Raw genomic sequence first — 20,165 nt, 5'->3', positions numbered from 1 at the left:
TCAGGTCATGATCCCAGGGTCCTAGGATCAAGTCCCATATCGGGCTCCCTGCTCGGCGGGAAGCCTGCTTCTCCCTCTGTGTGCTGCTCCCCCTGCTTGTACTCTCTCTCTCTCTCAAATGAATAAATAAAATCTTAAAAAAAAAAAAAACATAAAATAATTCCTATTTTAGGAGCATGTCCCTGTGCCACCTGCCTCCTCTACAACTGTCCTGAGTTTTTTTCTTCACAGCATATTACCTCATATTCAACCTGTACCCTATTAGTTAAATGAGGAAAACTGACATTTTAGCCGGAACTAATTAATCCCTAGGGAACCTGAACACTGACTGCCTGAACAATTGTTTTATGGCCTGTCCTCTTCTTAACCCAGCATCAGAGCCATCTTGAAACCAGTAGCAAAGAGGCCAAGAGATGAGGTTAGGTGGCAGAAGTTGGAGCTTGGGGTTAGGGAGAGAGAACTTAATTTTGGAGGTTGGCAAGGAAATAGAAGAGATTATCAACGGCCTCAGGAAAACGGGAAGGGACTTGGTAAGCCGATAACAAGTGCCGGAAATCTGGACTGGGGTGGAAGCGGGAGGGGTAGAGTGGGTGGCGAAGCTGGGGCTGGGGAATTTACCTAATATTCTCTTGTAAAAAAAAAAAAAAAATGTTTCAGGGACTCCTGGCTGGCTCAGTCATGAAGTGTCTGCCTTCCGCTCAGGTCATGATGCCGCTGTCCTGGGATCAGCCCCACGTGGGGCTCCCTGCTCAGCGGGGAGCCTGCTTCTCCCTCTCCCTCTGCTCCCCTGCTCCTGCTCTCTCGGTCTACCTCAAATAAGTAAAATCTTTTTAAAAAAATGTTTCAAAAGATGTTTCATATCTATTGGCCTCAATTTTAATATCACTCCCATCAGTACTTGAGCAAGTACTGAAAATGTGCTTGAGCTGAAGAATTGAGAATAAACAAAAAACCCCACACAAGCCCCCTACACCCCCCACCCCAACATTTGAGAATTTCGTCCCACCATATTCCACATTCTTTCTTCTTAAATTTAAGACTTGATTTCTTTCTGGATTGCCTATCCAAAAATATAAAGCACTTTATTACACACCCATCCCTACCCTGTTTGTTAAAAGCAGAAACCTGATATTCATACCACCGAAGGACACTCAGGTATCCTGAATCCTCCTTGCATCAAAAATGATTGTATTACCTGATCGCATTTTAACCTGGGGCCGAGGTAAAGTGGAGTGAGAAAGACCCGGAATTAGGTAGGGAAAAGAGGTTGGGACATGCAGGTTTTTTTTTTTTTTTTAAGTTATTACTACAATAATCACCCTCTTTTAGACCTTAAACATCTTTAGTACTTGCTCCACATCACTTAGCAATTTTAGAAGTTGTAGTGAGATTAACATTTTGGCCACCGTATATAGAGAAGCTAGCTTCGCCCCCCCTCAAAGGGGGTGAGGGAGAAAGAAAAGTAATCTTGTACAGTTTATAAAAGCTGAGAAGTGGAAAGCGGCTGGTAGCGGGGGGGAAAAAGCGCAAGGCAGCAGCGACGGCGGAGGAAGCAGTTGGTCAGGCGGCCTTGATCTCTTTATTCAGGAGCACGGAAACGCGAATTTCTTCTGCGGCCCGGGGAGGCGCAGGCTTTTTCCGTGAAGTGCTAGCTCTGCGGACCCGCCCTGAGAGCGAGAAACGGGTGCGCGGGTGCGATGGATTAAAAAAAGGCAGCCGTGGAGCGGTCTCAGGATTGGGGTTGAGTATGAAAGGGGGAGCGTGTCTAAAGGGACCTACGGCCCCTAAGAAGCGAAGCGAGGCGCGGCGATTCGGACCGCTCCCGGACACCCGGAGGACAGGGACAGCAACGAGCGACGGGACCGACAGCCGTTACCAGGCGCCTTTCGGTGACGCGACCGCCGCGCGATGACGCGCTGACCAGCGGCGGCCTCCACGTCTCAGGTTCCGCAAAGGCCTGTGGGAGCGACCGGGGAGAAGGAGGGCCAAGATGGCGAAAGCGGCCGAGTCTTCAGGAGACCCGGGGACAACATCGCCCAGGCCCCTGGTGAGCTTGGGTTCTGCGGCAAAAGGGACTGAGGGTGAGGCAGAGTGCCCTTAAGGAAGTCGGGTGACGGGCTCCTGGCCTGAGAAGGCCGGAACTCCTTCCTCCCGGTAGGCCCTTCCTATACCCGATGCCAGAACCAGTCTCAACACTGCACCTGCTCTTTGGGCTAACCGCTTTCCCCCTGTCCTCCTCGTTCCTTCCACGCCTTCTTGTGAAACTCCTATTCGTTTTCCTGTCCCATACTCTCAGGGCCTGTCCTCCTCCCGTACATTGTGTTAAATGCCAAGCTTTAGGTGATTTCTTAAGTACCTTTGCTTCTGCTGTCCTTCATGTTATCAAGTTCTGTCACTAGTTCTTGTTGGAGTAGCAGTATTCTTGGATTCATGAGATTGCTTCCCAAAGGACGTTACAACTTGATTACTGATTTGTTCAGTGACCTCAGTAGTCTTGATTTAATCCCTGCCCTCCCTGTTGCAGTTCCTTGCAATGCTCTTCATGATGCCCTGCACTTCATGATGCTGTCTTGCTCCTGTCTCTACAGGGGGTACGATTTCCATTGCAAGTACAAGCCCAAAGCCTGGACAAGTATTTAAGAACGCAGGTTTTGGAGTTAAACCTATCTGGGCTGGAATCACCCGCTCTGCCTCTTATGAGAGTTTGGGCAAATCATTTCATGGAGAGTGTTTCTTCATCTGTAAAATGGATATAAAAATACCTGCCTCAAAGAGTTTTTAGGAAGATGAAATGATATAATTTATGTAAAGTGTCAAACACAATCAGTGTCATGAACTGAGGAGTGTAATTATTCAACATTCTGCCCTAAGATCCCTCTTCCCAAACGGTGTTCAGTTTTATAGCAGTTGTTTAATAAATGGTACATCCCTTTCCTCTGTTTTAAATTGGCAAATTAACAGCAGAGGACTGAACTGGGAGTCAGGTGAAATTGCTTCTAGTCCTGGTTCTGCTTACTAGCACTATTTTTTCATCTCTTCATTCACTCAACAAATATTTATTGAGCATCTACTGTGTTCCCGGCACTCCTTTAGGCACTGGGGATACAGCAGTGAAAGAGAGTGAGTGGCTCCAAGTTCTCATGGAACAATTGTGACCTTGAGGAAGTCACTCTCAACCCCAGTTTCCTCATTTGGAAAATGGGATAGTAACTCATCACAGACTTAATGAGAGTACTAATGAGCTATTATACACACAGTGCCTCGTGTGACATAGTTACAGGTGCTTAGCTGTTTTTAGTTCCTGTTCCACCTCTTTTTTTATGAAGTTTTCCCCAATTAATTTTAGTGGTTCTGGTCATTCGTTACTCAATGTCCAATCCACTTCTACTCAGTAATGTTTATTGAACTCCCACAAATGTGCAATGCATTATGCTAGCTGTTTTAGGGCTTGCCCTTATGGTGCTTACAGTCTAATACGACACAAGTACAATGCTAAAATAAGGTAGTAAATCAGGCACAGTTACACATAAAATATTAACAAAATTTAAAGGAAGATGCTATCATGTCCAGTTGGGGTGACAAAGCAAGCTACACAGTAGAAGTTATATTTGAGAGGGCGTCAAAGGGTGGGTAAGATTTGAAATTTCAGGTGAGCATAAGAGCTATCCATGATTGAGCACCTGCTATGTGCCAAGATTGTACTAGACATCCTCTGCATATTTTCTAAACTTCACAGCAGCCATTTCAGTTAGGTGGTTTTTAAATTGTGTTTTACTTGCAGATGAGGAGAGGAGACTCAGAGAGGTTTGATCATCTCCCTAGGGTCTTAGAACCAGTTAGTGGCCAGGCCTAAAACTTGAAACTATGTCTGCTTCTGAAGCCCAGATTATTTCCATTAAGACTGCACAACCTCTCAGAAGTTGGGAAGTGTTAATGTATTTATAGAACGACAGGTAGATCACTTTGGCTAAAGTACAGGGAAGTCTTAGGAGGTAAGCCTTAAAAAAAATAAGGCCACTGAATTAGGGAGCAGTATGAAACAGTGGTTAGGAATTTGTGCATTGGGGTCAAATTGCCTAGGTTTGATTCCCAGCTCTGTCATTTAACCTCTCCATGCCTCCGTTTCCCCATCTGTAGAATGAAGATACAGTAATAATTAGCTCATAGGGTTGTTAGGTGGATTAAATGAGTTAAGACATGTAAAATACTTGGTAGAGTGCCTGGCACGTAATGATCATACAATAATAATAATGATCATACAATATTTCTTCTTATTGACTACTAAGCTTGGAGGTTTAATAGGCAATGAGGAGCCAGTGGAAATTTTTGAGGAGGGAAGGGTTTAAAGTCATGAATTTGACAACATAATTGAGGGAGAGTTACCATGAGGAATGTTTGGAAGCTAGACTAGTGAAACCAGTAGTTCTAGGAACAAGTGATTGCTACCTGGACTATAGCAGTGGTGGGAGCCATGAAGACTGGACACAGGCAGGCTCCTTGAGGGTTTGGAGTGCTAGGGAGACTGTGTCTTGGATCAGAGTTTTTCGAACTGTAATGTGCATAGCAGTCACCTGGGGAATCTTGTTAAATGGCAGATTCTGATTTGGTAGGTCTGAGAGGACACCTGCGATTCTGCATTTCTGACAAGCTCCCAGGTGATTCTGCTGCCGCTGCTGCTCCCAGTACCGCGTTTTATTTTATTTATTTTATTTATTTTTAAAGATTTTATTTATTTATTTTGACACAGAGAGAGAGACAGTGAGAGAGGGAACACAAGCAGGGGGAGTGGGAGAGGGAGAAGCAGGCTTCTGGCCAAGCAGGGAGCCCGATGTGGGGCTCGATCCCAGGACCCTGGGATCATGACCTGAGCCGAAGGCAGACGCTTAACGACTGAGCCACCCAGGTGTCCCCCGGTACCACATTTTGAAAAGCAAGATACTGATGCCCTGAACAGAAATACGTAAGAGGAGGATGAGGACCCTAAAAGTTGATTAATTCACTTTGGGACATGTTTAGTTTGAGATATTGGCAGACCATCCAGTAGATACCCAGCAGGCAGTTTGTCTAAAACCTGGACTTCAGGGCTCAGAAGTCAGGACTAGGTTTAATTAGGAGCCATTTGCATAGAGTTGAGAAGACAGTCTTTGGTAATGCTTATCTATTGTTTGTCTGTTTAGGGAGCAGGAAAAAGAGTTATAATAATGGCTTTAGCCTGAGGGCTGGAGGGATGTTGGCCTCAGGTAAAGGGGCTAGCTGGAGACCACACCACTAGCCACCCCTCCCCACTTCTTGGAGCCAGGCCTCTTGGTCTGAGCTGGTTTCTGCTTGATGCCCCCCACCCCCCAACTTGTTGACTCTTTGCTCCAGGATTTTGGTCAGTAGTATAACCCATCTGGTCCCAGCTGCTTTCTTAAGTCTGCAGTCCCTGCTTCTACTGTATCTTTTTGGCCCTGCCTCTACCTGCTCCCCTCCTTGGCCCAAGCCAGGCAGCAGAGTGTACACATGGGTTTCTGTGCACACGTGTGCATATGTGCGCATGAGCCTACCTACAGAGGGAGAAGGGAAGAGACATTGCGTCCAAGGCACCTTTCATCCCCCCTGAGAGGCTAGTCAGAGAGCAAGGTCCACTAGACCTGACTAGCTGAGGACCTAGCAGTCCTGTTTGTCATATGTGGGGCTTGAAGTCCACAGATCCTGGCTCAGCTCTCTGAACCGTATCACTGATTCTCCTGAGAAGAGATATTAGGGAAATGTTGGGATGGGGGAATAGGATAGGAATCACATGACACTTTAGTGACTGCAGTGACTTCCAAAACCAATTAGCTGGAGTTAGGCCAAACTTCACAGGTTAAGGGCACAGTCTTCCACAAGACTGCCCTTACTTCAGACACCAGCCACAGGTTTGAATGTTCCCAGGACCACCCTTACTTCTGACCTACTGGCTGCAAATTCAGGGGTTCCCATGATCCCCTCAAGCTCCATACTTCACTAGAATGGTTCATAGAATTCAGGACAGCACTATACTTAAAATTACAGTTTTATTATAGCAAAAGGATACACTCCAAACCAGCAAAAGGGGGAGATGTATAGGGTGAGATTTGGGAGGGTCCCCCTAACACAAAGCTTCCTTGTCTTCTCCCTGTGGAGTCAGGACCCTGTTAACCCCCTGATACATCAATCTGTGACAATAGGCAGAATATTGCCCACCAGTGAAGTGCAGTCATGTATCTAGAGTCTTTGTTAGTGTTTCTTTATGCAGGCATGATTGACTAGATCATTGACTCCTCCCCTCCCCAGAGGCCAGGTTTATCTGCGTTGGTGGTATAGTGGTGAGCATAGCTGCCTTCCCAGAGGCCAGGTTTATGTCACAGGAGTCAAAGCTTCAACCCTCTAATACTGTGTTTTGTCTGTCTGGAATGGTTTGCCCCCATGCTGAGTCATCTCATTAGCATAAACTGTCTAGGGGCCTACCATGACTCACCTGTTAGCTAAACTGTTAGGGCCCACCATGAATAACAAAAATAACACTATCATTTAGGAAATTCCAAGGGTTTAGAGGCTGCCTTGCAGGAACAGGAGACAAAGGCCAGCCAAATTCCCCATTTTATACAAGGGACAGAACTGGAATTGACCCCCTGGGAATCTTGAACTAGAGCTAACCTGTATCTAGCCCCTGCTGTGAGCCTCTTACTAAGTGCTTTACACACAGTAATGCATTTCTTCGTCACAACAACCCTGTGATGATGATACTATTCTCAATTTTATAGATGAGGAACTGAGGTATGGAGAGGTTAAGGAACCTGCTCAGTGTCACATAGGTAGTAAATGATAGAGCTGAATGGCTTCCAGCAGCACACTTAACCAATACGCTCCAAATATCGTATGTTGAGCATTGACCGTGTGCTAGGTGCAATGCTGGTGTTACCTAATTCTTACGATGGTGTTGTCTCCAAGTGAGGGCAGAGCCCAATTTGGCTTTGAAGCTCATTCCTTCTGTACTGCTTTGCCTTCCCTAGCAGTTGCAGGCAGCATGAAAAGTCAAAACAGCAACCCTGGAGCTTGAAAGGTCAGTGTCATAGTAGTGAGAGAATACAGCTTCAAAAGGGGTGATTGACATATTAAGTGCTGAAGAATATTCAGAGGGCGAAGGGATCCTTGTACTTCTTGGTTATGAGATCACTGTTACAGAGCCGTGGGGAAAGTAAAGTTGTGGGAAGGTCGAGTGCCAAGTTACAAAGGATTAAGGGAGTGGGCGAGTGCAGAGCAGTTTGATCAGGGAGGAGGAGGGGAAGGAGAGTAGTTTGAGGGAATGGCAGAAACAAGGAAATGATGTATTTAAGAATTCTATTACAGAAGTTTTTAAGTATATAAATAAAATAAAGAGTGGTATAATGAACCCAGGTACCTATCAAAATTCTGCTGTTCTTATTTCATCTCCCCACCACATTTTTTTTCTGGAATACGATTTTATTTTTTTGTTTAATCTTTTTTTGTTGTTTATTTTTTAAGTTCACGTATGTATAACATACAGTGTTATAATAGTTTCAGGTGTACAATATAATGATTCAACAATTCTATACACATCTCAGTGCTGTTCATCACAATAAGTGTACTCTTAATCCCCTTTATCTTTTTCACTCATCCCCCCAGTCAACCTCCCATCTTGCAACGACAGGTTTGTTCTCTATGTTTAAGAGTCTGGTTTTTTGGTCTCTTTTTTTCTTTGCTCATTTGTTTTTGTTTCCTAAACTCCACTTATGAGTGAAATCATATGGTACTTGTCTTTCTCTGACTTATTTTACTTAGCATTACTTACCCTCTAGATCCATCCGTTTGTTTGTTTGTTTTATATTTTATTTATTTGACAGAGAGAGACACAGCGAGAGAGGGAACACAAGCAGGGGGAGTGGAAGAGGGAGAAGCAGGCTTCCCGCCGAGCAGGGAGCCCGATGTGGGGCTCGATCCCAGGACCCTGAGATCATGACCTGAGCCGAAGGCAGACGCTTAATGACTGAGCCACCCAGGCGCCCCTAGATCCATCCATGTTGCTGCAAATGGAAAGATCTCAATCTTTTTTATGGCTGAATAATATTCCATTGTGCATATATACCACATCTTTATCCAATCATCTATCAAAGGACACTTGGTATGCTTCCATATCTAGGCTATTGTAAATAATGCTGCAGTAAACATAGGGTGCATATATCTTTTCAAATTAGTGTTTTTGTTTTCTTTGGGTAAATACCCAGTAGTGGAATTACTGGATCTTATGGTAATTCTCTTTTTAATTTTCTGAGGAACCTTCATACTGTTTTCCACAGTGGCTTGCACCAGCTTGCATTCCCACCAACAATGCACAAAGGTTCCTTTTTCTTTGGAGTATGAGTTTTAACCTGTTTATTTTTAACTAATTTTATACCTACAGAAAAGTTGCAACAGAGAGTTCCTTTATAGCCCTTACCCAGTTTCCTCTAATGTTAACATTGTACATAACTATAGTACAATGATCAGAATCAGCAAATTAACATTGACACAATACTATTAACTAAATCACAGATCTTACTTGAATTATACCACATTTCTACTAATGTTTCAGGATCTTATCCAGGATCTCACATTGCCTTGAGTTGTTGTTTTTCCTTAGTTCCCTTCAGTCTTTAATGGTCTTTCATTGTCTTTCATGATCTTTTCTGAGTGTTTAAAAGCAAATCCTAGACATATCACTTCACCTGTAAATACGTCAGTGTGTTTCTCTAACAGGGAAGGACGTTTTCTTTGTTATCACAATAACAAGACTAATAATTTCTCAGTATCATCTAATCTCTGCTCATCATCTCACAATTTTCTAAAAACGTGTGTTTTTATAGTTTGTCCATATGAGGATCCAAAGTCAACAAATTGCATTTGGATAATAAGTCTCATAAGTCTCTTTTACTATTAAACATTCTCCTGTTTTTAATGTACTTTGTTTAAATTCAGTCATTTGTCTTGTAGAACTCTCCACTTTCTGTATTTGGCTGATTGGTATTCTCATGGTATTTTTAGTATGTTCCTCTATCCACATATTTCCTGTTAACTCTGAGATATAGAGGCTTGGTTGTATTCAGGTTCATTTCGGTTGGAGGAGGGGCAAGAATAAAAAGAACTCAGATAGCCCCTAAAATTAGGAATGTTTTTTTTTAATCCTTTATTTTTTTTAATTTTTTATTGTTATGTTAATCACCATACATTACATCATTAGTTTTAGATGTAGTGTTCCATGATTCATTGTTTGTGCATAACACCCAGTGCTCCATTCAGAATGTGCCCTCTTTAATACCCATCACCAGGCTAACCCATCCTCCCACCCCCCTCCCCTCTAGAACCCTCAGTTTGTTTTTCAGAGTCCATCGTCTCTCATGGTTCGTCAGAATGTTTGTTTTTTTAACTGTTTATTAAGAAAAGTTTAAGAGGTATACAGAAGTACAATGGTAAAATATACCCTTATGTACCTAACCTTCAGTACTTACCAATTTATGGCAAGTCTTCTTTTTTCCATAGCCCTATCCATTTCCCTTCTGTACTATTTTGAAGCACATCTTAGGCATCATTACTTTAGTAAATATTTAACATGTATCTCTAAAAGAAAAGGAGTCTGTTTTTAAAGAACATAACAGTATCATTAGTACATCCAAAAAATTAGTAATTCCCTAGTATCAAATATCTTGTCAGTGTTCAAATTTCCAGTTATCTCCTAAATGTCATATTTTTATGATTTAAAATCTGGCCCACTACCTATTTTTATAAATAAGGTTTTATTAATTGTTTATGTCTTGTCTTGGACTGCTTTCATGCTACAGCAGCAGAGTTGAGTAGTTGCAACAGAATCTACATGGCTCTCAGAGCCTGAAACACTTACTTTTGGCGCCCTTTACAGAAAAAGTTTTGTGACCCTTGCTCTAGGCAATCATCTTTTAGAATAATTTCAAATAAGAAAAAATGTTTTTTATAATTATCTTCATTTTAACTGCTTCTGGAGATCTTCTTTTTCTGTGTTAGTCCAAGTTTCATTCTGGTATCACATTCTTGAAGATCTTTCTTTAACATTTCTTGTAGTGTGTGTCTCAGCTTTTGCTTGTCTGAAAAAAGTATTTTGCCTTCATTTTTTTTTTTTTTAAAGATTTTATTTATTTATTTGAGAGAGAGAGAATGAGAGACAGAGAGCATGAGAGGGAGGAAGGCCAGAGGGAGAAGCAGACTCCCCGCTGAGCGGGGAGCCCGATGCGGGACTCGATCCCGGGACTCCAGGATCGTGACCTGAGCCGAAGGCAGTCGCTTAACCAACTGAGCCACCCAGGCGCCCCTGCCTTCATTTTTGATAGCTATTTTTCCTGGGTTTAGAATTCTGGGTTGACAGTTTTTTGCAGCATTCTAAAGGTATTTCCATTTTCTTCTAGCTTGGGTAGTTGTGGGTGAAATGTCTGTTATTTATCTTTGTCCCTCTGAATGCAGTGTCTTTCTCTGGTGGCCTTCAGGATTTTCTTTATTTTTGGTTTTCAGTAGTTTGATTGTGTCCAGGTTTGTGGATTTTTGGTTTTGTTTTGTCTTTAGGTATTTATCTTGAGTGAGGTTCTCTGGGCTTGGATCTGTCATTTGATGTGTGTCATTAATTTTGGAAAATATTCAGCCATTCTTTTTCCAAATATTTCTTCAGACACATTTTCTCACTCTTCTGGGATTCCAATTATATCTATATTAGACCATTTAATATTGACCCACAGCTCTTGGATGCTTATTCTGTTTTGGGTTTTGTTTGTTTTTTCTAGTTTTATTGAGATATAATTGACATAATAACACTGTATAAGTTTAAGGTGTACAACAATGATTTGATATATTTTTTTCTCCTTAAAATTTTCTCTTTTTGTTTTAGTCTGGATAATTTTGACTGACCTATCACTGATTTCTTTTTTTGGCTGTGTTGAATCTACAGATAAAGCTGTCAAAGGCATTCTTCATCTGTTACTGTGTTCATTTATTTCTGGGATTACCATTTGACTTTTACAGTTTCCATCTCTTTGCAGAAATTCACCATCGTTTGTGCATATGCCTTTTCTACTAGAGCCTTTAACATATTAATCATAGTCCTATTAATTTTCCTCGGGTAATTCTAACATCTGGGGCATCTCAGAGTCTCTCTGGTTTTATTGATTGCTATGTCTCATCATAGTGGGTTGTTTCTTCATTGTGGGGGGAGTAATTTTTTTTTTTTTTTTTAAAGATTTTATTTATTTATATGACAGAGAGAGACAGCGAGAACAGGAACACAAGCAGGGGGAGTGGGAGAGGGAGAAGCAGGCTTCCTGCTGAGCAGGGAGCCTGATGTGGGACTCGATCCCAGGACCCTAGGATCATGACCTGAGCCGAAGGCAGACGCTTAACGACTGAGCCACCCAGGTGCCCGGGAATAATTTTTTTTATTGAATGCTGGCCATCATGTACAGAACAGTAGAGACTGCCTGGAAGTGGCACATCTTTTCTGCCAAGGTTTTCCTGTGGGGATTAAATCAGTCTGGTCAGGAGTTGAACTGTGCTTGGGTTTTATCCTTGCTATGGGAACCTTCAGTGTGTCCCCAGCTTCAAATTCCTCTTCCATTACATTGTGCTTGGGGTGAGTGCTAGATCATCCCTGTGTTTTTCCTAACGTTCCTGTTCTATTCTCAGCTCTCTGCATTTTCCCTTTGCCCTTGCATAAGATCGTGGTTCTCTCTCCAACCTCTAGGCCCTCCCCTAGCAGTAGACTGCTGTTGGTTTTGACTCCATACTTGCTAGCCTGGGTGGTGGGGCTAGCAAGGGAGGGGGGATTCTTTGCTGTGTTGGTCCAGCCTCAGCCTTAGGTAAACTGTGTATCCCTGTGTCTCCTGAGTGGGACTTGCTCAGTGATTCTGTTTCTCCCCCCAGCTGAAGGAGACTGTCGTGGTCTGGCCTCAGGATGTTTTCCTATCCCTCCCCCAGGAGTAGAGAGATTTGTCTTTTCCCTTTCCCCAGCCACAGCGGGTCTTCGCCTGTGCCCTGGAGACAACAGAGTTCTCCCAGTAGCCCTAAGGCTCTTGTTCTGTAGGGGAGAAGGGTCTGAGCAGGGCTCTTTGCTTTTCTCAGAGTTGGCAGCTCCTCCCTTCCCCAAAACCCACAGCCAGTGGAAGTTGGTGGAGAAGACTCTGCAAGTGGGTGTGAACTCCCCTTATGTCTGATGCTTCCAGGGGCTCTGTACCCTCGTACTAGTCCATGCTTGGCCTTTAGCAATTAATTCTAAATTTTAGCAGAATTCTTAAGCATCTGTGTGATGCCTAGTGTCATTCTCTGTGTTATGATACAATGTGCAAAGTGGTGCTCATGTCCCATGTTTTCCTGGAAGTACCTCTCTTTTCTTAGATTTTAATCAGGCTGCTTGGTTGCTGTACAACCTCAACTCTCTGATGGGTTCGAGGAAAGTTATGATTTTGTAGTTTATCTAACTTTTTCTCATTGTTCTAGTGGGAGGGGTATTCTTTCCAGCTTTCTACATTCTAATCACAAGTCAAATTACAGTGTATTAAAGTCACTTGAAATAGTTGCTGTGTGGTTGTGCATTTAATTCAACATACAGTAGGTTCATTTGTTTCATTTTTCTTTGTCTTAAGGACTTCTTTTAAGTTTTAATTTTGTTTCATAATTATTGCAACTATTTATATGATTTCAAGCTCTCAAGTCATATATATAGAACAACTTGTATTTGAAGAAGCCTAACTTCTCTCCCTGTCTCCTCTACCTTATTCCCCACTTTCCTTAATAGGAAGTCTCTTTAAAAAAAAAATCATATGAATTACTTCTTTTTTTTTTTTTTAAGATTTTATTTATTTATTTGAGAGAGAGAATGAGATAGAGAGCATGAGAGGGGGGAGGGTCAGAGAGAGAGGCAGACTCCCTGCTGAGCAGGGAGCCCTATGTGGGACTCGATCCCGGGACTCCAGGATCATGACCTGAGCCGAAGGCAGTCGCTTAACCAACTGAGCCACCCAGGCGCCCCATATGACTTACTTCTTACATACGACTTACATCACACTGCATGATTTATCTCTTACACATTTCTTACATTTAAAAGATAACATTCAGGTGCGAGAGTGTCTTATTTGTATTCCCTCCTTTCTTAGATAAATGGTAGCATATTATACAAACTTTTCTCCACATTGCTTTTTTATTTAACACTCCATAAATAGTTCTTTGGAGATACTCCCATTCCTTTTACAGCTGCATAGAACTCTGTTATGTGCATATCCCATACTTTATTCAAGTAGTCCTCCGTTGATGGGCATATGGATTATTCTCAGGATTTTGCTTTTACAAGTAGTGTTCTAATGAGTAGTTTTGTTTATATGTCCTTTTGTGTTTTTGCCACTTTGTCTTTAGACTCCTAAAAGTGGCATTGCTTAGTCAATGGGCAATCCATATATAAATTTGCTAGATATTGCCAGATTCATCTTCAGTAGACTGTAGTACCAGATGCGTGTGAATGCTTCACCTGCAGAGTATGTTGTCAAACTGTTGGATTTTTGCCAGTCTTAACAGGGAAAAATTTTTATTACAAGTAGCTTTAATTTGCATTTCTTATTAAAAGTGTGTTTGAGAATTTGTTTTTCATAAGTTCTTTAAGCAACTTTATTCTTCCTAAAATTTCAGTATACTGTCTTGTACTTGGTTTACCTACAACGGCTACGCTCTAAATATTGTGCCTGTTGGGCCAAAATCCATGTGAGAAGGGATTGCTTTTGTTTTCTTAGGAACTTGAAGATTTCAGAGTTTTAGTTAGAATAATAAAATTTGGCAGATGAACGTAAGAGTTTATAAGCTTGCAATCTCATAATTCACTTTGGAAATGTTATTTGATCTGGTTTGCTAGGTAACCTGGTAAAAAGAGTAGAAATCAAGATTTATTTTGCTATTTCCCTGTTCTTCCCAGTTTCCCGTTAGGCTTCACCTAATGCTCCTTTCTAGCCAGCAGAGGCCACCGGAGCCTACCAAGGAGCAGAAGAGCTACAGAATTGTGGCTGTGTGAAGATGTGATTGCCGAAAGGTCGCTTTCAAATAGCTTTGCAGTCTTGTTAGCTTGTGCCATGTGAAGGTTTCATGCTTGAAAGAAAGCAAATATTTGAGGGCAAGAAAGTGTCTATGCCATTTACTTCGCAATTTTTTCCATCATATGCCATCTCCTTCTTTAAGTTAAAAGAAATAAGCATTTGAGAATTTTAGTTGACCATATTGTTTAATGTCTGGTAAACTAATACATTACTTGAAAAACTGTGTAAAACCCTACAAAAAGACGTAGTCCCTACTCACTAGGAAATGATGTCTTTGAGGAATGCTGCAGTTGATTATAGACTTTACTTTTTTTTCCCAACTCTTCTCAGTTTGCAGGCCTTTCCGATATATCGATCTCACAAGACATCCCCGTGGAAGGAGAAATCACCATTCCTATGAGATCTCACATTCGGGAATTTGACAGCTCCACATTAAATGAATCTGTTCAGAATACCATTGTAAGTGAGACTAGCTGAGAGAACTTCTATTCAGTATCATGGGACTAAATAACTATAGTAATTATTTTTATTTGGCTAACTGATTTTCAGTATATCTTATTTATTGAAATTTAAGATTTTCCCCTAGAGAATAATTTGGTACAGGCTTTTTGGAGAGCAGTTTGGCTATAATGAGTATTAAGAATCTTATAATGTTCGAATATTTTTAAGCTGATAATTCTGCTCCACATACAGTATATGGAATTTTTTTAAAAAATATTTTTCAAAATACAGAAGAATATTAATATACAAAGATGTTTATTACAACATTCCTTATGATAAGGAGAAATTGAACAACAGAGGGGATATCAGTTAAGTAAATTATGTTACATCTATGTAATGGAATACTAAACAACCGCTAAAAATGTATTTACAAAGAACTGTTAATGACATGAAGAAATTTCTAGGTAAAAAAGTCAGGACAGAATTATCTCAACTATATTTTGACAGGTTATATTTGTATTACTGTACTCTTCCTCAAATGTCATGATTTTTTTTAAAGGTTTTTTTATTTATTTGAGAGAGAGAGGGAAAATGAATGGGGTGGAGGCAGGGAGAGAGTGAGAAGGAGAAGCAGACTCCCTGCTGAGCAGGGAGCCCAACAGGGGGCTCCATCCCAGGACTGTGAGATCGTGACCTGAGCCACCCAGATGCCCCTCAACTGTCTTGATTTTTAAAAATCTGGCTTTTAGGATTCACTTACCAGTTAAATTGGGAATGTTGGAGATTAATTTGTTTTATATTGTATATAATGTGGTAGCTGGGGAGCAGGCTAATTGGCCCTTAGGACTTTAATCAGTTATGAACTGAAAGTCAGATGCCATGTGTTGCAGAGTAGATTTTAATAGTTATATTATTTTAGTTTCTTTAAGTAACATATTGGGACAGCTATATTTCTCTTTTACAGAGTTTTAAAAAAACAGAGCTGGCGGGTGTGGTAAAGAGTTAAATGTTGGCTTAAAGAGTTAATAAAAAAGTTAATAGAGCACTGGGTAGTATATAAGACTGATGAATCATTGACCTCTACCTCTGAAACCAATTATACATTATATGTTAGTTAAGTGAATTTAAATAAATTAAAAAAAGAAAAAAGTTAATAAGAAACGCACTATCTTTCTGTTTGTTTGTATAGTGAAGGAGTTAAACTGGAATTGTAGCTCCCAAATTCAATGAACCCAAGAGGTTAAAATAAAAGAAATTTGAGCAAATTAAGTGAGGGAACTACTTGGTAACCTTGGTCATGACAATACAACAAGTTGTTTCTGTCTTTCAGATGCGTGATCTCAAAGCTGTTGGGAAAAAATTCATGCATGTTTTGTACCCAAGGAAAAGTAATACTCTTTTGAGAGATTGTAAGTATATGAGTTTTTTGAGGATTTGCTATTTTTCAGCGTACCTTATCGTAAATACTTTTATATGGCTAAATTTCTGTGATAAGAAAACTGGCATTTTGCAGAATGAAAAAATATATAAATGAACATGCAAATGAACATTCTGAAGAATTTAAACATTTAGAATGGAATTTCAGAGATTGGAAGATTTTGCTTAATATATTGTCTTCATCAGTAAATATAGACTGTATATCTTCACCTGCCACTGAAAAAAATATTTCTGGAAGGTGCAAACACATAGGGACTTTATTCAACCACAGAGCTGACAGTCTCCAAGGGAAAGGCAAAATGTTTGAATATTAAATTAGAGTAACAGCTAATACCCATTAAGGATTAACAAATTAATACCTTTATTGACATTTCTATTTGCAGAACTATTACTTAGTCTGATGACTGCTTTTTTTTGTCCACGAGGTCTATCAAAACAGTGTTTGCAATAAATTATGCTCTTATTTAGAATTTATTTATTTATTTTTTATTTTTTAAAGATTTTATTTATTTATTTGACAGAGACAGAGACAGCGAGAGCAGGAACACAAGCAGGGGGAGTGGGAGAGGGAGAAGCAGGCCTCCCACCGAGCAGGGAGCCAGATGTGGGACTCGATCCCAGGACCCTGGGATCATGACCTGAGCTGAAGGCAGTCGCTTAACCAACTGAGCCACCCAGGCGCCCTTTATTTAGAATTTATTATTAAAATTGTTAGACCTTTTATTTTTGCTTTCATAGTACCCTTTATCAGAAAAATTGAATCAGTTGTTTGAGAGTAGTAACAATGATGTTGCACATGAGTGTACCTTCTATTTTGGCAGCATTTCAGCTGTAATGTAGGGATGTCAAATATGTGGCACATGGATGCAGTGTCAGAATCTTTTTTAACATAGTACACTGTGGGTTGGAGCTGACATGATTTGCTACTGCGGGTATGTAGTGGAAAGAGCATGGACAGATCTGGGTTTGAATAGTGGTTCCATCACTACCTATGTGATCTTGGATAAGACAGTTAACTTTTCTGAGGCTCAAGTTTCTTCCTCTGTTAAAGTGGAGATAATACCGTGTATCTGCTGGTGAGGCTTAGAGATAATGCATATCAGCCACCTCGCACAGCATCTGACATTTCGTAGGCACCCCATAAATGGTAGCTGTTACTCTAGTGCCTTGCCCTCCCCCTACACACACTTCTTTTTTAATCCTTACAACAACCTTGTGAAGTAGGAGTTATTGCTCCTGTTTTACAGATGAAGAGAATGAGTCTCAGAGAAGCTGAGTGTCTGGTCAGGATGACACAGGCAGGACTAGCACCCAGTTTTCAAGTTCATTGCCCTTTCCATTCTACCACTGCTATCCCAGATGTGAGGATACCCCTTCAACTGCTGCTGTGGCTCAGTCCAAAGCAAGTTTGCTTCAGTGACAATGCAGAACCAGTGTGTTATCTTGCTGATTAGTGATGATGATTAGCTATGTCATGTGTTAAGGTCCATTCCCAGACCTTGTGGGGATAAACACATAGGCTGGCACAAAGGGTAAGTCAGTCATGGCCCAAATTTGCACTTCTGCCCTGCCCTGTTAGCATAGCCCTTGGCAAAGTGGCAAGGAAAAAATTCACGACTTAAAAATAAATTAAAAAAAAAAAAAACACAATGTGATACCACTTCACACCCAATAGGATGGCCATTATCAAAGAAACAGAAATCACAAGTATTGGTGAGGATGTGGAGAAATTGGAACCCTTGCGCATTGCTAGTGGGAATGTAAAATGGTGCAGTCGCTGTGCAAAATAGCATGGTGGTTCCTCAGAAAATTAAGCATAGAATTACTATATGATCCAGCAATTCTACTTCTAGGTATATACCCAAAAATTGAAAGCAGGAACTCAAGCAGATATTTGTGCACCCATGTCCATAGCAACCTTATTCACAATAGCCAAAAGGTGGACGGATGGATAGACAAATTGTGGTATATACACCATGACATATACCATATACTAATAGACTATGACTCAGTTTTCTTTTTTTTTTTTTAGATTTTATTTATTTATTTGACAGAGACACAGTGAGAGAGGGAACACAAGCAGGGGGAGTGGGAGAGGGAGAAGCAGGCTTCCCGCTGAGCAGGCAGCCCGATGCGGGGCTCGATCCCAGGACCCTGGGATCACAACCTGAGCCGAAGGCAGACGCTTAACATCTGAGCCACCCAGGCGCCCCTATGACTCAGTTTTAAAAAGGAGTGAAATTCTGATCCATGCTACAGCATGGATGAGCCGTGAAGACATTGTGCTAAGTAAAATAAGCCAGTCACAAAAGGACATACGTTTTTTCACTTACATTTGGTTCCTAGAGTAGTTGAATTGATAGAAAGTAAAATGATGATTGCTGGAGGCTAAGTGGGGAATGGGAGTTATTATTTCAGGGTTGGAGTTTTAGTTTGGGAAGATGAAAAAGTTCTGGAGATGGATGATACAAAGGTTGTACAACAATGAAAAAAAAAAAGGTTGTACAACAATGAATGTACCCAAAGCCTGTACACTTAAAAGTGACTAAAATAGTAAATTCCTTAATAGAATATATATATATATTCTACTAAGTAGAATATATTCTACTAAAAATAGAATATATTCTACTAAAAGTAGAATATATTCTACTAAAAATAGAATATATTCTACTAAAAATATATATATATATTCTGCTAAAATAAGAAAATGTTCTAAAATACTGTTACAGATTTTTTATGAATTAAAAAAAACTTAAGTGTATTTTTTTAAAAGCCAGTGTATTAATGTCAGTTGTACTTGAATTCACTTTTTTAGTTGATAAGTTCAAAAATTTAACAAGAAAAACAATATTTTATCAGAGTGGTAGGATTATAATTTTTCTTTATACCTTTTCCAAACTTTCCTCAGTGGTGTCAAAATTACATATATAATGTGAAAAAAAAACCCAATATAAGTATGTACATATGCATACTTCTTTAAAGTTATGTACATAAGAGGTTAAAGTTAGAAATGGTATATGTATCTTTTTTCATATTAGTGGAGGAAGGTAATTTTGCTGTAGGTTGTATGTAACTGAACTGTTGGCTGATTAATTTACCTAACAGCTATTAATTGAGAACCGCTGTGCTTAGACCTGATGTTGGCAGAGCCTTTTATACTTTTCCAAAAGCTTTCATGTTATTTGCTAAGGTTTGACCTTATGAAATTACCAATATTGGTCTGTTTTTTCACCTATAAGAACAGCAATTCCATACTAGTTCAGTGTAATGATTATAGAAGGGAAGCAGTGTGGCAGAGTGGAAAGAACTTTGGAGTAGGACTCAGAAGACCAAGGGTCTGGTCCCCCCTCCATACCTAACTATTTATATAAACTTGGGGAAGTCACTTCCTTCTAAGCTCCATTTCTCATATTCTTGAGGTGAGCCTGATTATACTTGCCTTGTCTAATGTAGTCTCAGTTTGGTGGAGTGACTTGGCTCTAGTCTTTCTGAGGGTGGGGCACTTAAGTCTTTTGACTCCCGGCCCCTTGGTCTTTACAGCATGCTGGAATGTGGCTTAGTAGGTGGTAGAGAGAGGTGATTTGTGGTCTAAGAAGTCAACAAAATTTAAAGGATATATGAAGAAGGGCATTCAGAATTGGGGAGCAGGGAGGGCAGGTAGAGGGGTAGGAGAAGTGGGAACGCTTGGGCAGGCAGAAGGAGCCTTGATGTCTGAATTCCAAGAGTGGGAGAGGTAGATAATTGGAATAAAGTTAGAAAATACTACATAGTTGTTTCTTAATAGTCTTCTGTTTTCTCTTGCCTCATAGGGGATCTGTGGGGCCCTTTGATCCTTTGTGTGACACTTGCATTGTAAGTACTTACATTTCCTTCCTTTGTCATTTGAGATAGACTATACTTTTTTTGTGTGGAGTTTCAAAATTGAGGGGAATTTTGAATATTTAATTTAGGACTTCTATGACATACTGTACTCCTTATGATTTAAATCTAAAACGTGAAGCAGGTTTCCAGATCAATTCAAAGAGTGATGGAATTAAAGGTATGAAAATTGCGCTCCTCTCTTTTATTTTTATTTTATTTTTTTTTATTCTTATGTTAATCCCCATACATTACATCATTAGTTTTAGATGAAGTGTTCCATGATTCATTGTTTGTGCATAACACCCAGTGCTCCATGCAGAATGTGCCCTCCTCAAT

The 20,165-nt window shown here is 40.5% G+C and overlaps 1 protein-coding gene across 3 annotated transcripts in view; it reads left to right on the top strand.

Moving 5' to 3' along the window:
• The first annotated feature begins 1,611 nt into the window (after nucleotides 1-1,611).
• YIPF6 (Yip1 domain family member 6) overlaps nucleotides 1,612-20,165 on the top strand; it is a 28,667-nt gene continuing 10,113 nt past the window's right edge. Inside the window, exons 1-4 of one of the 3 annotated variants that reach the window (XM_081808733.1) lie at nucleotides 1,612-2,047; nucleotides 14,421-14,549; nucleotides 15,862-15,940; nucleotides 19,778-19,820. In XM_081808733.1, the coding sequence (XP_081664859.1) occupies nucleotides 1,991-2,047; nucleotides 14,421-14,549; nucleotides 15,862-15,940; nucleotides 19,778-19,820 (308 nt within the window). In that variant the 5' untranslated portion in view covers nucleotides 1,612-1,990. Of the gene's footprint in view, nucleotides 2,082-2,135; nucleotides 2,155-14,420; nucleotides 14,550-15,861; nucleotides 15,941-19,777; nucleotides 19,821-20,165 lie in introns of those variants that run through there. The other 2 variants (XM_081808734.1, XM_081808735.1) reach the window with 2 other exon arrangements.

This window comes from Leptonychotes weddellii, chromosome X, assembly GCF_054177405.1.
Source record: "Leptonychotes weddellii isolate Sample4059 chromosome X, ASM5417740v2, whole genome shotgun sequence".
In the NCBI taxonomy this organism is placed as follows: Eukaryota; Metazoa; Chordata; class Mammalia; order Carnivora; family Phocidae; genus Leptonychotes; species Leptonychotes weddellii.
The sequence above is the reverse complement of the archived record's forward strand: the minus strand, read 5'-3'. Positions and strand labels throughout refer to the sequence as shown.